Raw genomic sequence first — 19,178 nt, forward strand, 5'->3', positions numbered from 1 at the left:
TGAAGCTGCTTTGATACAATCTGTATTGTGAAAAGCGCTATACAAATATACTTAACTTGACAGAACATTTATTCTTCCTTTGCTCAGTTAGTAGGAAATTTTGGCAATTTTGGCAAGATAGCTGGTTAGATAATAAAATTAGTGAACTTGAACAATTTACAATCGAAGATATTCTTATTTATAATTCCAAACTGACGAGGGACATTTCACTGTTGATTAACCTTATTATCATTATGGGTAAATTCCACATTCACAAAAATAAATGGAAAAAACAATTGCCAAATGTAAACTGTTTTAAAAATGAATTTCGTATGTTATTATCCTCCTTGAACCTTGTAAAAAATTCCAAACAAACTGTAGAAGCTATTTGTTATGCTGCTGAAATGTATTTGATCCTGTAACACTTTTTTTTTTTTCATTGTCAAATCTGTATTTTGTTGATGCCTTGCCTGTTTTTTTTTAGTTTTTTTTTGCTGTTGTCTCCACGAGAGTTTGTAATAAGCATTAATAAAAAATAAAAAATAAAAATAAAAATAAAAACAGTTATCATAAATACATTACTTTAAAAGTACCAAGTAGTCAAAAAAATAAAAAAATAAAAAAATGCATCGATAATCGTTACTAGTGATGTTACGTCTGACACCGACGCTCCGAAGCTTGCTTCAAACTCGAACGGTCCTTGCAATGAACCACTGCTACGGAGCTTGTATCATTACGTCACTAGTCACGTGAAAATGACTTCTGAAGCAAACACACTGGTTCACTCCTGTAGTGAACCACCTGACTGCTTTGACTGCCCAATCCAGTGTTGACAGGTTTGAAACCTGGTCTGTATTTCTTATAAAAGTGAAGGTAAAAAAAACTATAGAAACCATTACAGAAATTCTATTGGATTTAATTCTATTGGATTAATTTTCATGGGAATTTTATTGGTTGTAATGGGAATTATAGTGGTCTCTGTGGGTCTACTGATATGTGTTGGGTTGTATTGGTGGGGGCATTAAATCCTAATGGAATATGTCCCTAACACACTACAAAAAAGAATTATGTAGTGGTTTAAATGGTAAAAGCCAATGGTTCCTATTTTAATATAAACCATTAGAATTTCTGTGATGGTTTCCAACTTTTTTTTAAGCTGGTCTGATCTTCTGTCCTTGTCTAAAGAAATAATTACACACACACACATCATGCTTAATGTTTTATTATCAAGGTGAACACATGAAATTCTTCAGCATCTGTAAAATTCACCTACATAAATGAGTTTCACAGCACTAACACTGTTTCAGCTTTGATCGCCTCGGTAAAAACACGTAATAAACGGGGCGTTACATTTACTTCACCAGGAGATGGTGCTGCAATTTCTAGCTGAATGAAGCTTCGAGTAATGAACCATTTTCGACACAATTGTATCAGAAAGCAATAATGCTTCGAAACGCTTCATTTGGCCATCACTAATCGTTACCCTCTGAATCCGAATCCGAATCCGAATCGAATCGTGAGGTGCCTAGAGATTCCCACCCCTACTCAGGAACAGAACAAACAACATTACAAAGTCAAGAACCCACCAACACTGAAACAAGACACAGGGTTTAAATACAGAGGCAAACAAGCTAAACAAGATAACAAGGGGTCGTGTCTAATCAGAAACACCTGGAGACTAATAAACAAGAAAAACTACAAGGGACTACAAAACATGACACAGGACAGGAGATGACAAAAGTCCACACAAGACAAGGGGAACACAAGACAGGAATCATGACAGTTTTCCTCAGATATAGAAAATGTGTGAAACTAGAGAAAGGTCAAAAGGGCTGTGATAGAAAAAACATACCAAATACAGCTTTTGTGTGTGTGCTGCATACAATAGGTGTGAAAAGAAAATAGATATTTTGAATATGTGCTTCTGCAAGCGTATGTTAATGAAGGACTAGAATAAGTGTGTTATTTTGGACTTTTCCGTGTTTGTTATTTTTGCCTTTGGAATTTGTCTTTGTATTATTCTGAATCTTTTAAAATAAAATTAAATCATGTTGTGGTGATTTGTAAAATGTTTTAAGCAAGTCTAAGAGTAATTTTTCCCTATCAATAATTCATGATTTTTGTAATTAAATATTAATATGGGCAAACGCCCAGTGCATCCGAATTCAAGATTGAACTGGTTAGAGGCTCCGCCGAGGACCCTAAATCGACATCTTACATCTTTAAAGGGGAACTTAACAACTATTTCAACTTAATAAATCCGTTTAGAAATCATTTGGATGGTTAAATAACCTGTTCTGGTGAGAATGGTGACTTTACCCGCACCCCCCAGCATTCCCCGGTGAAAAAACAAACCTTGCAACATGGGGACTAACATCCCGGTAAGTTGGAAATAGGAAGTCTCGTGAGAAGCGAGAACGAGCGAGAAACACCGACTGCTTTACAGCCTTTCACGTTTGTCTGTGTCAGAGAAGAAAGTAAACACAGGGTCTCAGACACGTTCATTTACTGAAGGCTACCAGGAAAGATAAGTAACTAAGTTCATTAAATTCATTCACAATATGTACACATTCATTATTGATCGTATGCCTAATACGGGGCCATAGGCAGGGCTTTATAATCACTGAGGTCCTAAATTTGAGGTTGTTAATTTTTTTTTATTTCTCTGATCTACATGTGTGCAATATAAGAATTTTGAAGGCCAAAAAAGGATGTTATAAAACTTTAAAACTGTTATATTATTTGTCAATACCTGCTCTCTCCTCTTATCCATCGCTCTTTCTTTTTCTGTCTCTTCCCTTCCTAAAGCTGGGCTTTTTTAATTTACTGAAGGCTACAAATGTACTAATATTAATTTTTAACATGTACACATTCATATTAACCTTGTGCCTAATTAGACAAGAGTTTATTAGTTTGCCTGATTATTTCTGTAATTCGTCAAACAATTACAATAAAATAAAATAAATAATTAGCAATTGTGGAAAACAATTTACAGTACATTTGGAGATGCAGTGGAATAAAATGTCACAAAAATACAAGTTTAGACCGTGGATAAATGCCAAATCCACAAAAATACAAGTCATACAGAATGAAATGTGTAAATCACACTGAAATACAGAGGAATGCACCGCAATATGTCAGATTTAACTATTATCCTACTCCATAACAAACCAAAATATGGTACAGCTAATTGGAATACCTTTACCAATCACCACGAGGTTCACTCGTCACATGTGTGATCCAAATACCTCAAGAAAGACGATATTATAAAGCAGTGAATCAGATCGATGCACGCACAACAATGGAGCTCTTCTGTGCAGTGAAAATGCTTCTCTGGTCGCGCGCACGCATCCAGAACCAGTGAATAGTATCGCGAGAAGAGAGAGATTTCTTAAAGGGGCCACGAACATTTTTAATACAAAATAGAAACAATGTATATTTATACTACATTTATACTATCGACAAATGCCTTGATCGCGGTTCTCTGTTCCTCTTTGCAAATTAATGCGCTGTCGATATCTTCTATAACAGACGCAATGGCGGAATTTACACATGATGTTTCATAAACAAAGTTTGGGAGGAGCACGTTCAAATAATCAATCCAATCAACTTGTCATCAAACAATTACCATGTCTACCCTATCAGCATGAGAGGAAGCATAAATTTATTCACTCTGTCAACTCACCTAACATTCCTTGACAGTTTTCAGCATCCCCCCAGTCACTCTTGGCTTGTTCTTCCACAGCCTGGAATACGGGGGGAGTACTTTGTGTTCGGGCCTCTCCAGGCCTCCCTGAAAGTGAGCTCCCTCATGTCATGGTAGTAGGCCTCACCAGGCCTCCCTGGTGTTGAGTTTCAACATACTTTGAGTTTCCACTTAAGGTGGTCTTCTGGTAACAGGTAGTAGGCCTCTCCAGGCCTCTCTGTAAGTGAACTCCCATGTACTTCCTTAGGCCCTCACAAGCCTCCTCAGTGTTTTGAAACACAAACACTGGGTAGATCCATGGATCGAGTAGAGAAACTCCCCTCGCTGGCAAGGGTTGTAAAGCACTATGCTGAGTCATACTCTCCAGGATATCCCGTCTCTGAGATCCGGGCCGAGTGGTTCACTGCCTGCTTCCCAGTCCCTCGGGTTGGATGCCTTACCTAAAGGCAAGTGTCCAGAGGCTCTGTCTTCAGACAGACAGGAAGTGGCCAGACTGTAGTGTCTTATGTAGTGACACCAGGTCAGGCCTGCCTGGTGGTATTTCAGGTGGCACGTTCCCCTGAATAGTGACTGGCTGGGGTTCCCTCGGGTTCCCTAGCCACATTCCCTAGAAGGGACCACTTCTAAGAATTAAGTTGTGGTCCTAGGCCCTTGAGCAGGCCCAGGTAGACCTTTCACTAAACTATGTTTATGGAGGTTTCTGTGGTATCATATAGCTTGGGCTATGACCGTAGGGAGTGCTGTCACTGACAGCTCAGTGTGACCTGAGGGGGTTCTAGCGTTCACTGAATTGCTGGTTCTGACAGTTACCACTGCCTTTGGGTATGCACTCCCCTCAGCATGGCGGAGTGGGTATTTCGTTCCCCAAAGCGTCTATGACGTAGTGTCGAGTTCCCTTCAAAAGGGAACGTCTCAGGTTACGACTGTAACCTATGTTCCCTGTTTCTCTCTTTTTTTTGTATATTTGTTTTGTTTACTTTTACATGTATGTTTTTTGATAATTCTGTGAGTGGATGAGCAGTATTTTATGTCTGTTTGGTGTTTTTCATGGATCTACAGTGAATGCGCTGCATGGATGAGCTCAACATATCGTCTTCATGTGACGCTTTCTGGGAGAATCGAGTGAAAGAACTGGAGTGTTATATGAACACACTACTCTCACTGTTTATATAGAATATGCATATTTTGATGAGTTAACACTGAAGATAACTCTAGCATTATGCTCTGAAAAGCACTGATGTGAGAAAGACAGTGATGACATACCTTTAGAAACGTGTGTGTTTTTAGTTGAGGGATCCTGAGAGTGTGTGATGTGGACTGGATTCACTGCTGTCGTTGAATCAGCTTGAGCTGTGAAGATGAATGTTAGTTCAGATGATTAATACTGTACAATATGACCATCATATTTTACCTTTGATCATCATATTACATAAAAAGTTAAAATTTTTGCTGTCAAGTTTCAATTCCTTTATTATTTCCAGCATCACGTTTTGGACTGTTACTTCACTGCAGTTCATTAGTTTGAAGCAATGCTTTGAGTTACTCTTCTGTGAGAGTCAAAGAAGCTTTTGTTCCCTCAGTTTGTTCTGGTTCAGTGATACTGATAGACCTTAGTGTTACTGACATTATGAGGGTCTTCTAACACTGTTTTCTCACCTGAATACTTGACAGTGTATCTGACTGAGGTCTCGAGTTGATTTCTCTGAGTAAGCTGACATCTCCACTCTCTGTTGTCATCTTCATTCAGGGGTGTTGTAGTCAGAGTGATGATGATACAGCGATATTGATCTGATGTTGATTATATCTGATATCTGGAGTCTGTCTTCAGATCAACACCAGCCTGATTCACCCACAACAGCTCAATTCCCTCAGAACTGACCAAATAATCACAGTATAATCCAGCATATGAATACAACTGACAGGAGAGAGTCACAGAGCGGCCTGGACTGATCTCAGTCTGTGAGGATGAAGATGATGATGATGATGATGATGATGATGATGGAGACACTGAAACTGAACACAAGACACAAATCACAGACTCTTCAATCATCATCTGAGTTTAAAGGGAGAATTTCCTTTTTAAATTTACCACATAATCATAAACTTACCATGAAGAACATGCAGAGAAACACGTGCATCAGTTCCTTGTTTCTGTCCATTCACATGTTGTCTGCAGGTGTAAGATCCATAATCTTCTTCTGTAACGTTCTTGATGTTCAGAGAGCAGTCAGACCCCAGACTCAGTCTCTCATGTTTCTCTGTGTCTTTCTTCTTTATCCCTAAAGTAATCAGTTCAACTGGTGCTGAATGTCTGAAGCTGTTATAGTTCCATGTAGTTGATTTGCAGTCAGAAAGATCATTATTACAGGGCAGACGCACATTTTCACCAGAACTGATGAACACATGAGCATCATCCACTCCACTGGTACCTGAAACACAGTATATCTCAGTGATCATTATGATATATATTAATAAATGAAACATAAAACATACCAGCATAAAAAGCAGAAGTTTTAAATCATAGTCTTTATTCTCACTTAAAGCAAACAACACACTCTCCAGAATAAACTATGAGTCTTTATCAGAGAGCTGTTCAAATCACTGACACACTCTTAATATGAAGATAATTCTTCATTATCAGATGTTTGAGTGACACTATGTCCAGTATCAGGAATAATACAGTATGATCTGTGTGTACCAATACACAACTCTGAGAACACAACATGAATGTGTGCAAGAATAAACTGATGTTCAAATGAACTCTTTCTAGACTAATTCCACTAAATGTCTTTAGAGAAAATACAGATTTCTTTACCTTTGAGAAGTGAAGAGAGAATGATCAGTCCCAGCAGACACAGATCACACTTATCAGACATTTTGTGTTTCTGTCAGTCTTTCTCTTCATTATATATAGTTACAGCTCTTCCTTTAAACATCATCAGCTCCTCCTCTGGTTGGTAACTTCCTCTGTTCTCATCAAATGAATCAAAATCCTGCTAGAGATGCTTTTTAGTGACACGATGCCACAGTGAAGTGTTGCTTTAAGTGTGTGTGAAACGTGTGAGAAGTGCATATACTGTGAACACACTGTCTCACACACATCTGCTCTGAACAGTTTATTGGCTACTTTTGCACACGAGAGAATTACTGTTAGTCTCACTTCTTTATTTTAGCAGTTTCCAGCATGACGTTAAAATCTAGAAATAAAATAATTGCATTATTAGTAATAAAATTAGTTTGCTACTTAAAAGGTTTCCACTATCCATGACTAACTTGTAGAAAACTAATTCTAAGGTATTTTGAAATGATTAACGTCAGCTCCAGTTTGGTGAAACTGAAAGTATTTGCACACACTTCATGAGTGTCTGTAAAGCAGATATTAAATGTCTTCAGGAAGAGTTTCTACACATGGATTATAATGTTCTGCTTTACTCTCTCCAGCCCTGAGAAAATAGATCAGATCCAGACTCCTTTATTAACACTACAAACACCAAACGCCAGTCATTTTCCCTTTGGCCGGTGGATTTGGCAGTGGCACGAGCCGCTCTGACGGGGATAATTCTCGGTCAGCTGGTTTTGTGTGCTGTGACACAGAAGGAGCTGTTTAACCCCCTGGGGTCGGCTATCGCGCCGGCGCGATATGCTCGTTTTTTTCCTTATCAGTGCAAAAAAAAATAATAAAAAAAAGATTAATTTTTATCTTATATGCTTGTGTTATACATCAATCGATCCTGTTTAGTGTGTATTTTTTTTGTTTATACTCATAATAAAAACAAAGTGTTGTGCTTTTCGCCAAATAAAGAAAAATAAACATGATGCGAGTTCTGCCTACTCTCCGTCAGTGAAGTCCATTCTGAAACGCGTCCGAAAATGAACTGTAACTCAGCGAATACTCAGTCAAACAGGCATACAGACACACAGGCATGAAGCTTGAATTCTCTTCTTTTAAATGAAGTAATTTTTATAAAAAACAAATATTCACAGTTTATATAATATGTATGTAAAGAGAGAGATGTCAGTCGTTCTCATCTCAGCTAATTAAGTTTTAATGTGACTCCGCCCACGGAGACCGCGCGCTATTCAAACGCAAATGTGAGGCGATCCATACAAACCTGTGAAACGCCCACATCAGCTGGATAAGGCCGGTGACACACTGGATGCGTGGCGTTACCCCTCATTTACACTGCAAACGCCTGCGGCGCATTACGGCTGCGACAAGGTTTTATTCCGTCCTCCACGCGGTGCCAACTCACACCGGGAGCATATCAGAAGCGGATTGCGACTGGATGCGTGAGACCACGTAATTTGCCTGTCCGACGTGTTTTTCTGATTTTGGGGTTTCTAGTACCAGTTAGTTGGCTAAATGTTTATGTTTTGTCCGGTGTAATTGTGTAATACGTTTGAGAGTCTGCACAGGGTGTTTATTTTGAAATTGACAGGGTATTTTTACTTTTATTTTGTATTTCCGGTGTGATTTGGACGCGCGTCCGTCAAAAATAGACTAGTCGCCTATATTTAGCGAAGCGGCATGGAGAGCCGCTCTTGGGAAGCTTCTGAAACGCGCCGCGTCGCGACCGGTGTAAACACAAGCATTGACTAGAATGGCCGCGATCAGCTCCGGTAGCCGTGTCGCAGCCGTAATGCGCCGCAGACGTGTGCAGTGGTAAGCGTCTCAGCTGCGTGGCGTGTCCGTTTTTATTTCGGCTCCCATGTTAACAGTTTAGAGCTTGCACACTGCCTGCATGAGCCGCGCGGAAAACGCGTGCATGCTAGAAATAGAACCGACGCCTATTTCTCACGCGACACGCATGCAAAATGCAAATATAAATGTAATTTTACAAAATATTATCGATTTTCAAATACTGCTGTATTGAATGAACAGCTTTTAGCAAACTCTATTGCTATACTGAGATGAGGAATATATACTGTATGTGTTTTGTCAAAAATAAAGTCATCAACTAACTAATGAATCCTTTACTTTGAAATACGTATGATAAAATGTATACTTTAGTTTTGAAAGACGTTGACTAGTTTTGAATAGATTATAAAGTTTTTACTGTACAATAGACTGCCACATCAAATAAGCTTTTGTTTGCCAATTTTGCTCATATGTTAAATATAGTATGTTTTGTCAAAAATAAAGTCATCAAATAATACGTTTTGTATACTTTAGTTTTTACAACGAAAGATTACACTTGAATTGTTGTTGTAATTGTAACCTTTTTAATAAAAAATATATATTTACAAGATAGATGTAAACAAACTATTAAAAGGTAAATATATATTTTTTTTCTCTAAATAATTTGTATTGTGTTTTATTAGTGACAAATTTGGGGAGAGGATAAATTCCAAAACTGAAAATACAGTATGAATACAGTATGAGAATTAACTGCACAATTACTAGACATGTTTACCTTGGATATTATACAATTTGCAAGCACAATATGTGGAAAAATAAAAAAAATTGCGATGCTTCCAACTGTGAACCAATTTGGTAGTGTATATATATATATATATATATATATATATATATATATATATATATATATATGTATATGTATATATATATATATATATATATATATATGTATGTATGTGTATGCATATATATATATATATATATATATGTGTGTGTGTGTGTGTGTATATATATAAAAAGCCTCTAAATGCCATCTGAAATTTTCTTCTAGAATGATCATTTTTATGAAGCTTGTATATTTGTTAGCTATAGGTGACACACCTGAATGAATGGCTCATTAAGTATGCAGGGGCATTGTGTCATCAGGTGTGAACTACTAAATATGCATGATCGTTTACGCCCCATCCGCATATTGGCTTTCCAAACTAAAAGTGTTTTACAAAACTAAAATCAATGTATCGTTTTATGTGAATGATTAGGCAGGATGATTTTCACATCATTTTGAAGAAAAAACTCTAGGCGACACATTCACAGTCTTATTGACACATATTTAGTATGTGTTTTGTGGCCTTATTTCAGAAACTTTCATTTTTAGTTTTTTCAATAACCATGCATAAACATTATTCTCTCAAAAATGAAAACATGTACATACATGTGGCTCACATATTATGGTAGTCCTGTTTGTGCTATATAGAGTGAATTTACACCTTTGCCATTAATATGTTTATAAGCAACTGAAAAAAGCACAAATGTCAGGGCATGTCAGAACATCTCAAGGACCCCAAAAACACCCCAGACCCCAGAGGGTTAATTATAGTAGCTATATTATAGTATTATATTAATTAGATAAGATTATTTGAATTGCCCTTTTTTGATTTGTTTGCTTTTTGTGACCTTTTTCCTTGTAATGGAGCCAGCAAGAAAGAGGAAATCCTGCCCTGTCTGGGAGTATTTTGAAATGGTTGCTCACAATATATGGCTGTATTATATTTCATGTCTATTCATTTATGTTTCAAGGTGAAATGCTTGCTGTGCCTAAAGGAGCTGACATACAGCAATAACACCTCCTCCATGCTCAGGCATTATCGAGCACTGCATTAGCAAGCACAAACTACTAACAATCCACACAGTAGTCAAAGTAATAATAATAATAAAAAGAACATTATTTAAATAATATTTTAGGCTCCTACAATACACCTGCATTTTATTTTATTATAGATTCCAAAAAAGAAATGGTGAATGAGGCCCTGGTTAACATGGTCATCACGGACTCCCAACCCTTTTCCATTGTGGATGATGATGGGTTTAGGGAGCTCCTGCATGTGTTGGATCCCACTTATGTTATCCCAACTCGAAAGGTATGTGATTAATAAAGCGGTTCATCATTTTTTAACGAGTTAAAAGAAAGAGTAGCTGCATTTTTTTTTATCCACAGGCTTTGAAGGTCATGGTTGATCATAAACACAAGGAGGCTAAGGAGAAGGCCAGAGAGCAGTTGCAGAAAGCTGTGGCTATAAGCCTTTCCTCGGACATGTGGACATCCCTAAACATGGATGCCTACCTAGCAGCAACTTGCCATTTTATAGATGACAATGACAAGCTTTGCACTATTTTACTAGGTGTAGAGCATTTCCCTAAGAGCCATTCTGCTGAGAACTACTGGACATATCAAGCTCATGGAGGAGTGGGGCATAAAGGATGAAGTGAAGTGCCTGGTAACTGATGCTGCAGCCAACATGATAGCATGTGTACGATCATTGAATGTTAGGCATGCGATATGCACTAAACCTTATTGTGAGGGAATCTTTTGATGACATCAGTAGCTTCAACGACATTCGATCCAAATGTAGGAAACTTGTGACCTATTTCCGAACCAGCACTCCAGCAAAAGAGAGACTGGCCCAAGTACAGGAGCAGATGGGGAGACCAGTCCTGAAAATGATAACTGAAGTGGACACTCGCTGGAACAGCTCTTATAACATGCTGGAGCGTCTCTGTCAGCTGAGAGAGCCAGTGGGGGCAGCCCTGACCTCTCTAAAGACTGACGTCACCCCTCCTACAGCCCTGGAGTATGAGGCAGTCCAGGATGCTTTAGATGTTCTTGCCCCTTTCCGCCAGGATACAGTAGAGCTTTCGGGAGAGAAAAGGGTGTCTGCCTCCAAAGTGATACCTCTGATGAAGATGCTTAATCACGCTGTAACGAGCAAGCTAGAAGGCCTCAGTTCACATTTAACATCAGCTGGGTGACAGAAGTTCTGGGCTCCATTCTGCTTCCACCAACACACCCCCAGCTCAGCTGCCAGCCTCTTCAGAAGCAGCTCAATCTTCAAACAACAGCAAGTAGTGTATGCCTTTGTTGTGTGAATGTTCACATTAGTGATTAGTACTGTGAACCATTGTTAATGGATTTTTTTTAATGGAACGTTGTACCTTTATTATTAGGTGACCTTTGGCATACTGCTACTGCCATATCAAAAGTGAATCTCACAAGATCTGAGGATCCACTAGTTTATTGGGCTCAACATAAGCATCAGTCTCCTCATTTATATCAGATAGAATCTTACATAATTCAAGCACATTTAGGCCATGATGTCACTTCCTGGTTTGTGTGAAGATCTGTTTCAGAAGATGTGCAAAATTAAACAAGGCACTTTACGGCACACATTGTTGTATTGTGTTTGAGCGTGTGTTTAAAACAAATGTTTATGATTTTTTAATTGATAATATTTTTGCGGCTACAATTTTGTTGATGGTGTTCCTGAGCTGTGGAAGAACATTCATGCTGCTCTTGTACATTAAACAGTCTGGATACAAGCACCTTTCTGTGATATATATATATGAGCAGAGTCCAAAAGTATAGCCGGAAATGTGTCTTTTTAAAGTGCCTGAGTGCCTGATCCTCACTGTTTTCCTCTGGGATTGGGTCAGGAATTGACTGAATAATCTCGTCAACCCTCTACTGGTAGATGCTGGAACAACACCATCATGGCAGTCATTTTAGGTCATTTAACTGAGAGAGTTACTCAGGAGAATAGAGAAAGCTCAGATATGCAAGACTCTGAAATGGACTTCAAGTGCAGCATTCAGTGTGATTTCCAGATGATGGTGATTTTGCAGGATGATTTGAACACGTTCAGAGAATAGCTCTGTTCTCAGAACAGGTTAAAGCGCTGATAAAGCTGTGAAGCAGATTTGAGGAAGTGAAACATGGTGTCGAAATGTTCAGCGTTTCCTTGTAGCTCAGAGTGTGGTAATGGACTCTGTTGTCTAGTGTTTAGTGCTGTTATCATCCTAGGTCAGTCTTTTTTTGTCATTTTTAAAAAAAAAATTTTTTTATTGAAAATAAGTAATATATTTTTCCTCAAATAGCTTTGTAGTTACTGCTAAACGTACTTCTGTTATCCAGTGGCGGCTGGTGGGTTTTAAAATAGAGGAAAGCACACAAAATTTTACCAGTCGGATGTTTTAACTACTTTAAAATGGCTTTTTTGGTCACTTATACCTGAATATTAATAGAAATGACACAGACATCAAGAAAATATAAATATATGTTCACTCAGCTAGTCCTATCACTTGAAGCAGAAAATCCATCCTTCTGTCCTTTTAAATGTCCGTGTTAAAAGAGCACTTTCAGTCGTTTAGTGAAGCTGATTGCTGTAGCTTGTAACATTATTTTTTCCACACCTGCAAAATACAAATTACAAAATACACTAAAGTAATTAAATACAAATTTAAAATACATTTAATTGAAATACTGCCCATGTCTGCTCACCAGCTCATCTGTCCTCTTTTCTCCGTCTCGCTCACTCGCGGCTTCTCTGATCTCCGCTTTAATCTTCGTTTCTGTCCGCGCACACACTTAAACAATTATTTCCTTTCCAGAACACTCCTGAGGTATTGGAGTCTCAGGGCTCGCAAAATTTCAAAATCGCTGGTAGTCCTTCGGGCAGGCACTCTTCAGATTTTGGTAGCCCGAAATGAATTTTACTAGCCCAGATAAAAAGACAATTTTATTAATGTAGAAAATTGGTTAGAAGTCAAAACAATAAATCAAAAACTTTTTCAAAACACAAAATATCAACAAATATGCATCTGGTTCTAACTGAACTGAACGTCTAATGCTCACTATTAAGTTTCATTAACATGCAGATGGCAGGGTTTTTTCATCACTGAGGTCCCTAATGTGAGGTAGGCTAGTGAGGAGGGTTCAGGGGCACCCCCGAGAAAATTTTGATTTCTCTGATCTACATATGTGCATTTTAAGATGTTTTGAGGGCCAAAAAAATTGGATAACAATAGCTTTAAAACCATGTAAGTGGGCAGCTGATTATTTTTCTCTCCTCATCAGCATCACACTCGTTTTCTCTTTGTTTTTCTCTTGCTCTATCTCTTCTCCTCCTAAAGCTGAGCTTTGACTGATATAGGCTTTTCATTTTTGTCTGTCAGTGAAGTAAACTTAGGGTCAACTGATAGGTTGATTTATGAATCATTTTCTCAGATGCATTAATTTACTGAAAGCTACTAGGAAAGCTAGGTAGCCTAACTAAGTTTATTAAATTCATTCACAGTATGTACACATGATTCATTATTGATCTTATTCCTAATACAGGGCCGCAGACAGGGCTTTATAATCAAAGAGGTCATACATTTAAGGTTATTAGGGGGTTCAAATTTTTTATTTCCCTGATATGTCCATTTCAAGATGTTTGAAGGCCAAAAAAGGATAAGAAATAGCTTTAAAACAATGTCAGCAGGCAGTAGATTGTGTCAAAACTTGCTCTCACTTCTTATCCATCACTCTTTCTTTTTCTCTCAGTCTCCTCATCTTGCCCTGTCTCTTCCCCTCCTAAAGCTGAACTTTTTTAATTTACTGAAGGCTACAAATTGTATATTAATTCTCAACATGTACACATTCAGTATTAATCTTGTGCCTAACATGAAAACGGCTTTGTTAATGCTAACCCTAACCCTAACCCTCCCCTCACAATGACAGTAAACTAATTATTAGTCACGTTACACAGGCCTTTTTTCAGTTCAAAATGGCGAAATTCGACAAAAGTATATTCGTTTGTCTGATTATTTTTGTCATTCGTTTCACATTTATGACCTAAAAAAGCTGTCAAATATGAAATGTTTAGTTTAGCTACTTACATCTTATCTCGCACTTGACCGTAAACTGAAGCGAGTCGCTCTGCTCAAATTCGCGCTCAGCAGCTTCTTGTGAACATAAAGCCCGCCTACTTTGATTTGATTGGTCATCTCAAATATTCTGACATTGACAGACCAATGAGACTCAGATGAACACACACACACACACCTTTCTGACGTGCGCTCTGCTCTGCGCCGCTGCGGATTGAAGATGAAGAACGCGCTGAATCTGATTATAACAAAACTGAAGCGAACACTATTTCAGATAGCCCGTCGGGCAGGCCGGTTATGCATTTTGGTAGCCCGACTGGAAAACACAATAGCCCCGGGACGTCGGGCAGGCGATTTTGCGAGCACTGAGTCTCGACCGTAACACAGAGATGATCATCTTCCCGCAGTAAGAACATCACTGAACCACGACCTCTACCTCAGTGAGCTTAATGCCCAAACACACCAGGCAACGATCGTGACCATCAGCCGGCGCCAGAAACACACGGGTGGAATGACATCTTGAAAAAGACGCAGTGTCACACGTGTATAACGCTCTTTCAGGGAACTGTATCTCTCTTTATAGTGCTGAAGCGCACAGGGGGAATGGCAGCAGCACTCACTCTTTCAAGCTGAATAAACAGCAGAATCTCTCAGGCCAGATCCCAATTCATCGGTGCGTTCTGATGTGACGTCGAACTTTACAGTTTGAAAGAGACTCATTCTTTAGCGGATGCTCTCATGTGAAGTGTCACTGTATACAGCAAACTGAAGATGTTCTGTAGACTTCACCTCTATTGAAGACAATAGTGTCATTATCCAGCTCAATTCAATTCAATTATTCTGTGTTCTCATATAAAAGGACCAGTACAGTTTGATTGATAGTATTTTCAGAATATTAATTAACTGAGCAAGCCGAATGTGACAGTGACAAGAAACAAAACTCATATTATTTTACATTTTTGGACATTGTTCAAAAAATGTTGCAAGTGATTTACTACAGTAAATACATACATATATGTCCGCGAATATACCGTATAACTGTTGAGCTAAGTGAACCTGAAGGTAGTTAAGGTGAGATGAAGCTTCAGCCTGATGTGTGTGAAAGTGGTTGATTTCTCGAGGCTTTGAATGCACACAGCGACACCTGCTGGTCAATGCTAATATTGTGCAGAACAAAAATCCTCAGGAGTCTGACAGCACCAAGATGTGTTACATGGTTCATGATATATTAACATATACAAGCATAAACACATGTATAAATAAATAAATGAGTTCTCTGAAGTTTTGTTGTTTCATAATTTTGTAACTGGGCAGTGCTTTTGTTGAACAGAGGGGAATGATGGAGTCATTTAGACTGGATAAAAGAGGGTGAAAGTGATTAATATGGACTGGACAGAGAGAAGTGGAAGAGGAAGTTTAAAAACAATATTTCTTCCAGTGTCTTCAGGCCGAGTCCAAACCCTTCTCGAGGCACTGCAATCAAACAAGGCTTCGAATGTCCCTTCACTAAAACAACACAAGCCTGGATACGGAGATCCGACTGGAAGAACCCGAGTAGTTGATAAGCTGTAGCTTGTGTCACTTTTGATTTATGACCCTTATGATTTATTGTTTTATGACAGGATATGTCCATATATGGGGGTTTTATGACGACCAGTTGGTATGTGACCTTTGACCCTGTGTGGTTCTGTGAGGTTTATGGATGTGTGTTTATGACTGCAATCTGCTTGGTGTGACAATGATGTGAATGTTTTTCAGGGGTGTTTTTATTATAGCAGGATAATGTCCATATAACGATGAAATTATGATCACAACTGTCTCCTATCATAAAATCTCATATCTGTTGCCATCCTGTCTGAGCTGGTGTGTATTTGGTTTTATGGTGGGAAATAACACCTCGTTTTATTATTGAACGATCAATAGCCCCCAAACCATTTGTGAACGTGGGGGTTCTGGCGTCACCCGGTCTAGACCCAAGCAATGTGATATTTCTGACACAAACTGTCCGGATGAACATCCTCTCGCCCCGACCCCATACAGCGATGCAACACCAGCCCAGACTGACTGGCGTCTGAACGCCTCAAATAAAAAATAAAGTTTCACTGGATATAAAGAAATGTATTAATACAATATTGCCTTTCTATCATTTATTAGGTTAAAGGGGTGGTTTACTGCTTTTTTTCTTTGCATGATTGTGTTTATGGGGTGCAATATAACATGTCTTCGGTTTTTTTTTTTTTTTTAAGTCTTATTTTTCATAAATTTCACCTTTATTGTAAGCCGCTTTCTCCTCTGTCATTTGAACGACCGGTTGACTTCCTGATTCTATGAAAACACTACCTCGGAAACAGGCAATGGGCTCAGATTGGTTAGTTGGGCCGGTGTGTTGTAATTGGCTAAACTGCGTAGTGCATGTTGTCCGGAAACTTCACGCCCATTACCTTTACGGGCGAAAGTTGCATGTGCTCCGGTCAAATGTAAATAATGGTGTCAATACTGCCGTATCAGTTTGAGCCAGAATCAGACCCAGAAAGCGGCAATGAAGAGAGTCAAGCAACCTCCGAAAACACGGCTCTTACAAAACGTTTCTGAATGGTACAGTTTTTATTATTATTATTCTATTCTAATCTACTATTATATATGTATTTCGATATGCTGTTACTTGAGAATACTGCTGCTTGTTAGCTTTTGAGATACGGTTTTCTCCTGATTAAACATTTAATATAACTGAATAAATGACTGAGTAATACCGTTTTTTAAAGTTATTGTTTTAACTTCAGCAGCTGAAGTTTGCTGTTGCGATTAGGCTACATATATATATATATATATATATATATATATATATATATATATATATATATATATATATATATATATATATATTTTAACTTCATACACGTTTGTCTTATACACACAAAATAGCATCGAACTAACTGGCTATAAACAAACAGCGTTGGCATTGGTTTACGTTCTTGATCAAATCGATCGTCATAAAATATACATGGAAAATACATTTACAAAATTAGTACATAATTACAAATTCAGGTTCAAAATGTTTGTACGCGTTTGTACGTGTGTAAGTGGCTACTAGCCAGCGCTGGCATTTGTTTACGTCCTTGATAAAACTAAAACATTACGTCTGAAATTATACATGCAAATACATTTAAAATTATTAAGTCTTACTTACAGGTTGTGGCCCAACAACTGCTGCCTCTGGTTGTAAAGTTGGAACTGCTTCATGTTTTAGTAACAGTTTCTTGTTGAATCCGGCATTGAATTCGTGGAGATTCTGGAAGCTGTCTTCCGTAAAATGCGCAGCACAGAGAGCTATTACGATTGAAGTTTTCAGGAACATAATCAAACATAAATTTTAGCCATTATTGACGAACTACAGCGTCCGTATGAAGCCCGAACACAGAAGACCTGGCAGCTGGGTGAAAATAACACACTTTCGACGGCATGGCTAACGTTACAGCTCTCCACTATAACTCCTCCTCTTAGACAAAGCCGCAGAAATATGGCCATGCCCCCTTTTTTGCATGGGTTAGTTACGTATAAAACCCGGGAAGTACCTCGTTGTAGTCCCATTCGAGTCGTTTTTGTAGGCATTAAACTTCCTGATTTTTAAAAGTCGATATCTCTGCTTACGTTGAACTTTCAGCGCAGCAACTTTGCAGATAATGTTCATGCACCAACAGCAACATTACACACTATTTAAAATGAAAAAAGTGAAATCACAATCAACCACCCCTTTAATTTTTTAATTGGTAAACGACTCTGCTTTTTTCATTTATTTTAAGATAATCTACACTTAACCCTCTGATGGTCCTCGGTCACTTCTGACCGAATAATTTTCTGTTTGGAATTTTTTAAAATCACAGCTTCATCGGAAGGTTATGATACTTGGTGACTTTTCTGGGATTAGGTATGTGAATACAAAAAAAAAATTGAGGTCATGATCAAAGTGGTCGTAAAAAAAATAGTCACACTCGTGGTCTTCGGTCAAAAATGACCGACCCATAGGAAATGAATGGGAAATTTACAAAAACACAAAAATTCTCTGAATTTTTGTCTGTACAATCTACAAATCGGACACGATTCTAACAAAAAGCACACCGCAGTAAAGGGATGACAGTCTACAACATCAAGAGTGCAAAAAATTCACACCCACCCACACATAACATAACATAAAACATGAAAAACATGAAAAACATAACATAATTAATAATTATAATTAATATATGTATATATAATTAATATAATAATTATTAAAAGTATTAAAATAATAATTAATAAAATGTTATAAACCTTGGCAAAAAGTATTATTTGAGAATTTCTAAAAAAATACATTCAATCCACATCTTAAAAGTAAGTAATTTGGTCCAAAAACAACTAGAATTCACAAACATCTCCATTTAGAGCTATACAGGCATCTAGTGGTAAACCCATGCAATAACATGATTTATTTAATTTTATGTTTAATAAATTGATTTTTTTTTTTTTTTTACTTTATTTTTTTTCTGAAAGCCTAGTCTCTATTTTAACCGAAAATACTACATAAAAAAAAATTAAAAAAAAATAAATAAAAAGTTTTTTTTTAAAAATCATTATTTTCAATGGCAAAAATGGACTATAAATATTGCATAAATATTAATAAGTTCAATCAAATTGTCTCAAAATACTAAATTAAAAATAATAAATATTATAGAACAAAAATAAATTGCATTGGTTTTTACTGGTTTCATTTTTAGGTGTCCGGTCACTTCTGACCGGGAAGGCCCCCAGTGTGACTGCTAAAGGAAGACCATCAGAGGGTTAAATATAATAACCTATAACGTTACACATATTTGTGAATATACTTTTCACATCAGACCAAATTATTCAACAACCCAGAGATAAACATTAATTTTGACGGGTTATAATTTGGGTCTATTT

At 37.6% G+C, this 19,178-nt stretch overlaps 1 protein-coding gene across 1 annotated transcript; it reads right to left on the reverse strand.

Annotated features, from left to right (window-relative positions):
* Positions 1-4,666: 4,666 nt before the first annotated feature.
* On the reverse strand, positions 4,667-6,571 carry LOC311078769 (uncharacterized protein). Its single transcript, XM_084107772.1, has 4 exons — positions 6,501-6,571; positions 5,794-6,114; positions 5,342-5,698; positions 4,667-5,035 (listed from the first exon to the last, which is right to left on the reverse strand). The coding sequence occupies exons 1-3, from the start codon at positions 6,559-6,561 to the stop codon at positions 5,484-5,486; spliced, it is 597 nt and encodes a 198-aa protein (XP_083963898.1). The 5' UTR covers positions 6,562-6,571; the 3' UTR covers positions 4,667-5,035; positions 5,342-5,483.
* Positions 6,572-19,178: the final 12,607 nt, after the last annotated feature.

The sequence above is a fragment of the Abramis brama genome (genome assembly GCF_963993115.1).
Source record: "Abramis brama genome assembly, chromosome: 1".
In the NCBI taxonomy this organism is placed as follows: domain Eukaryota; kingdom Metazoa; phylum Chordata; class Actinopteri; order Cypriniformes; family Leuciscidae; genus Abramis; species Abramis brama.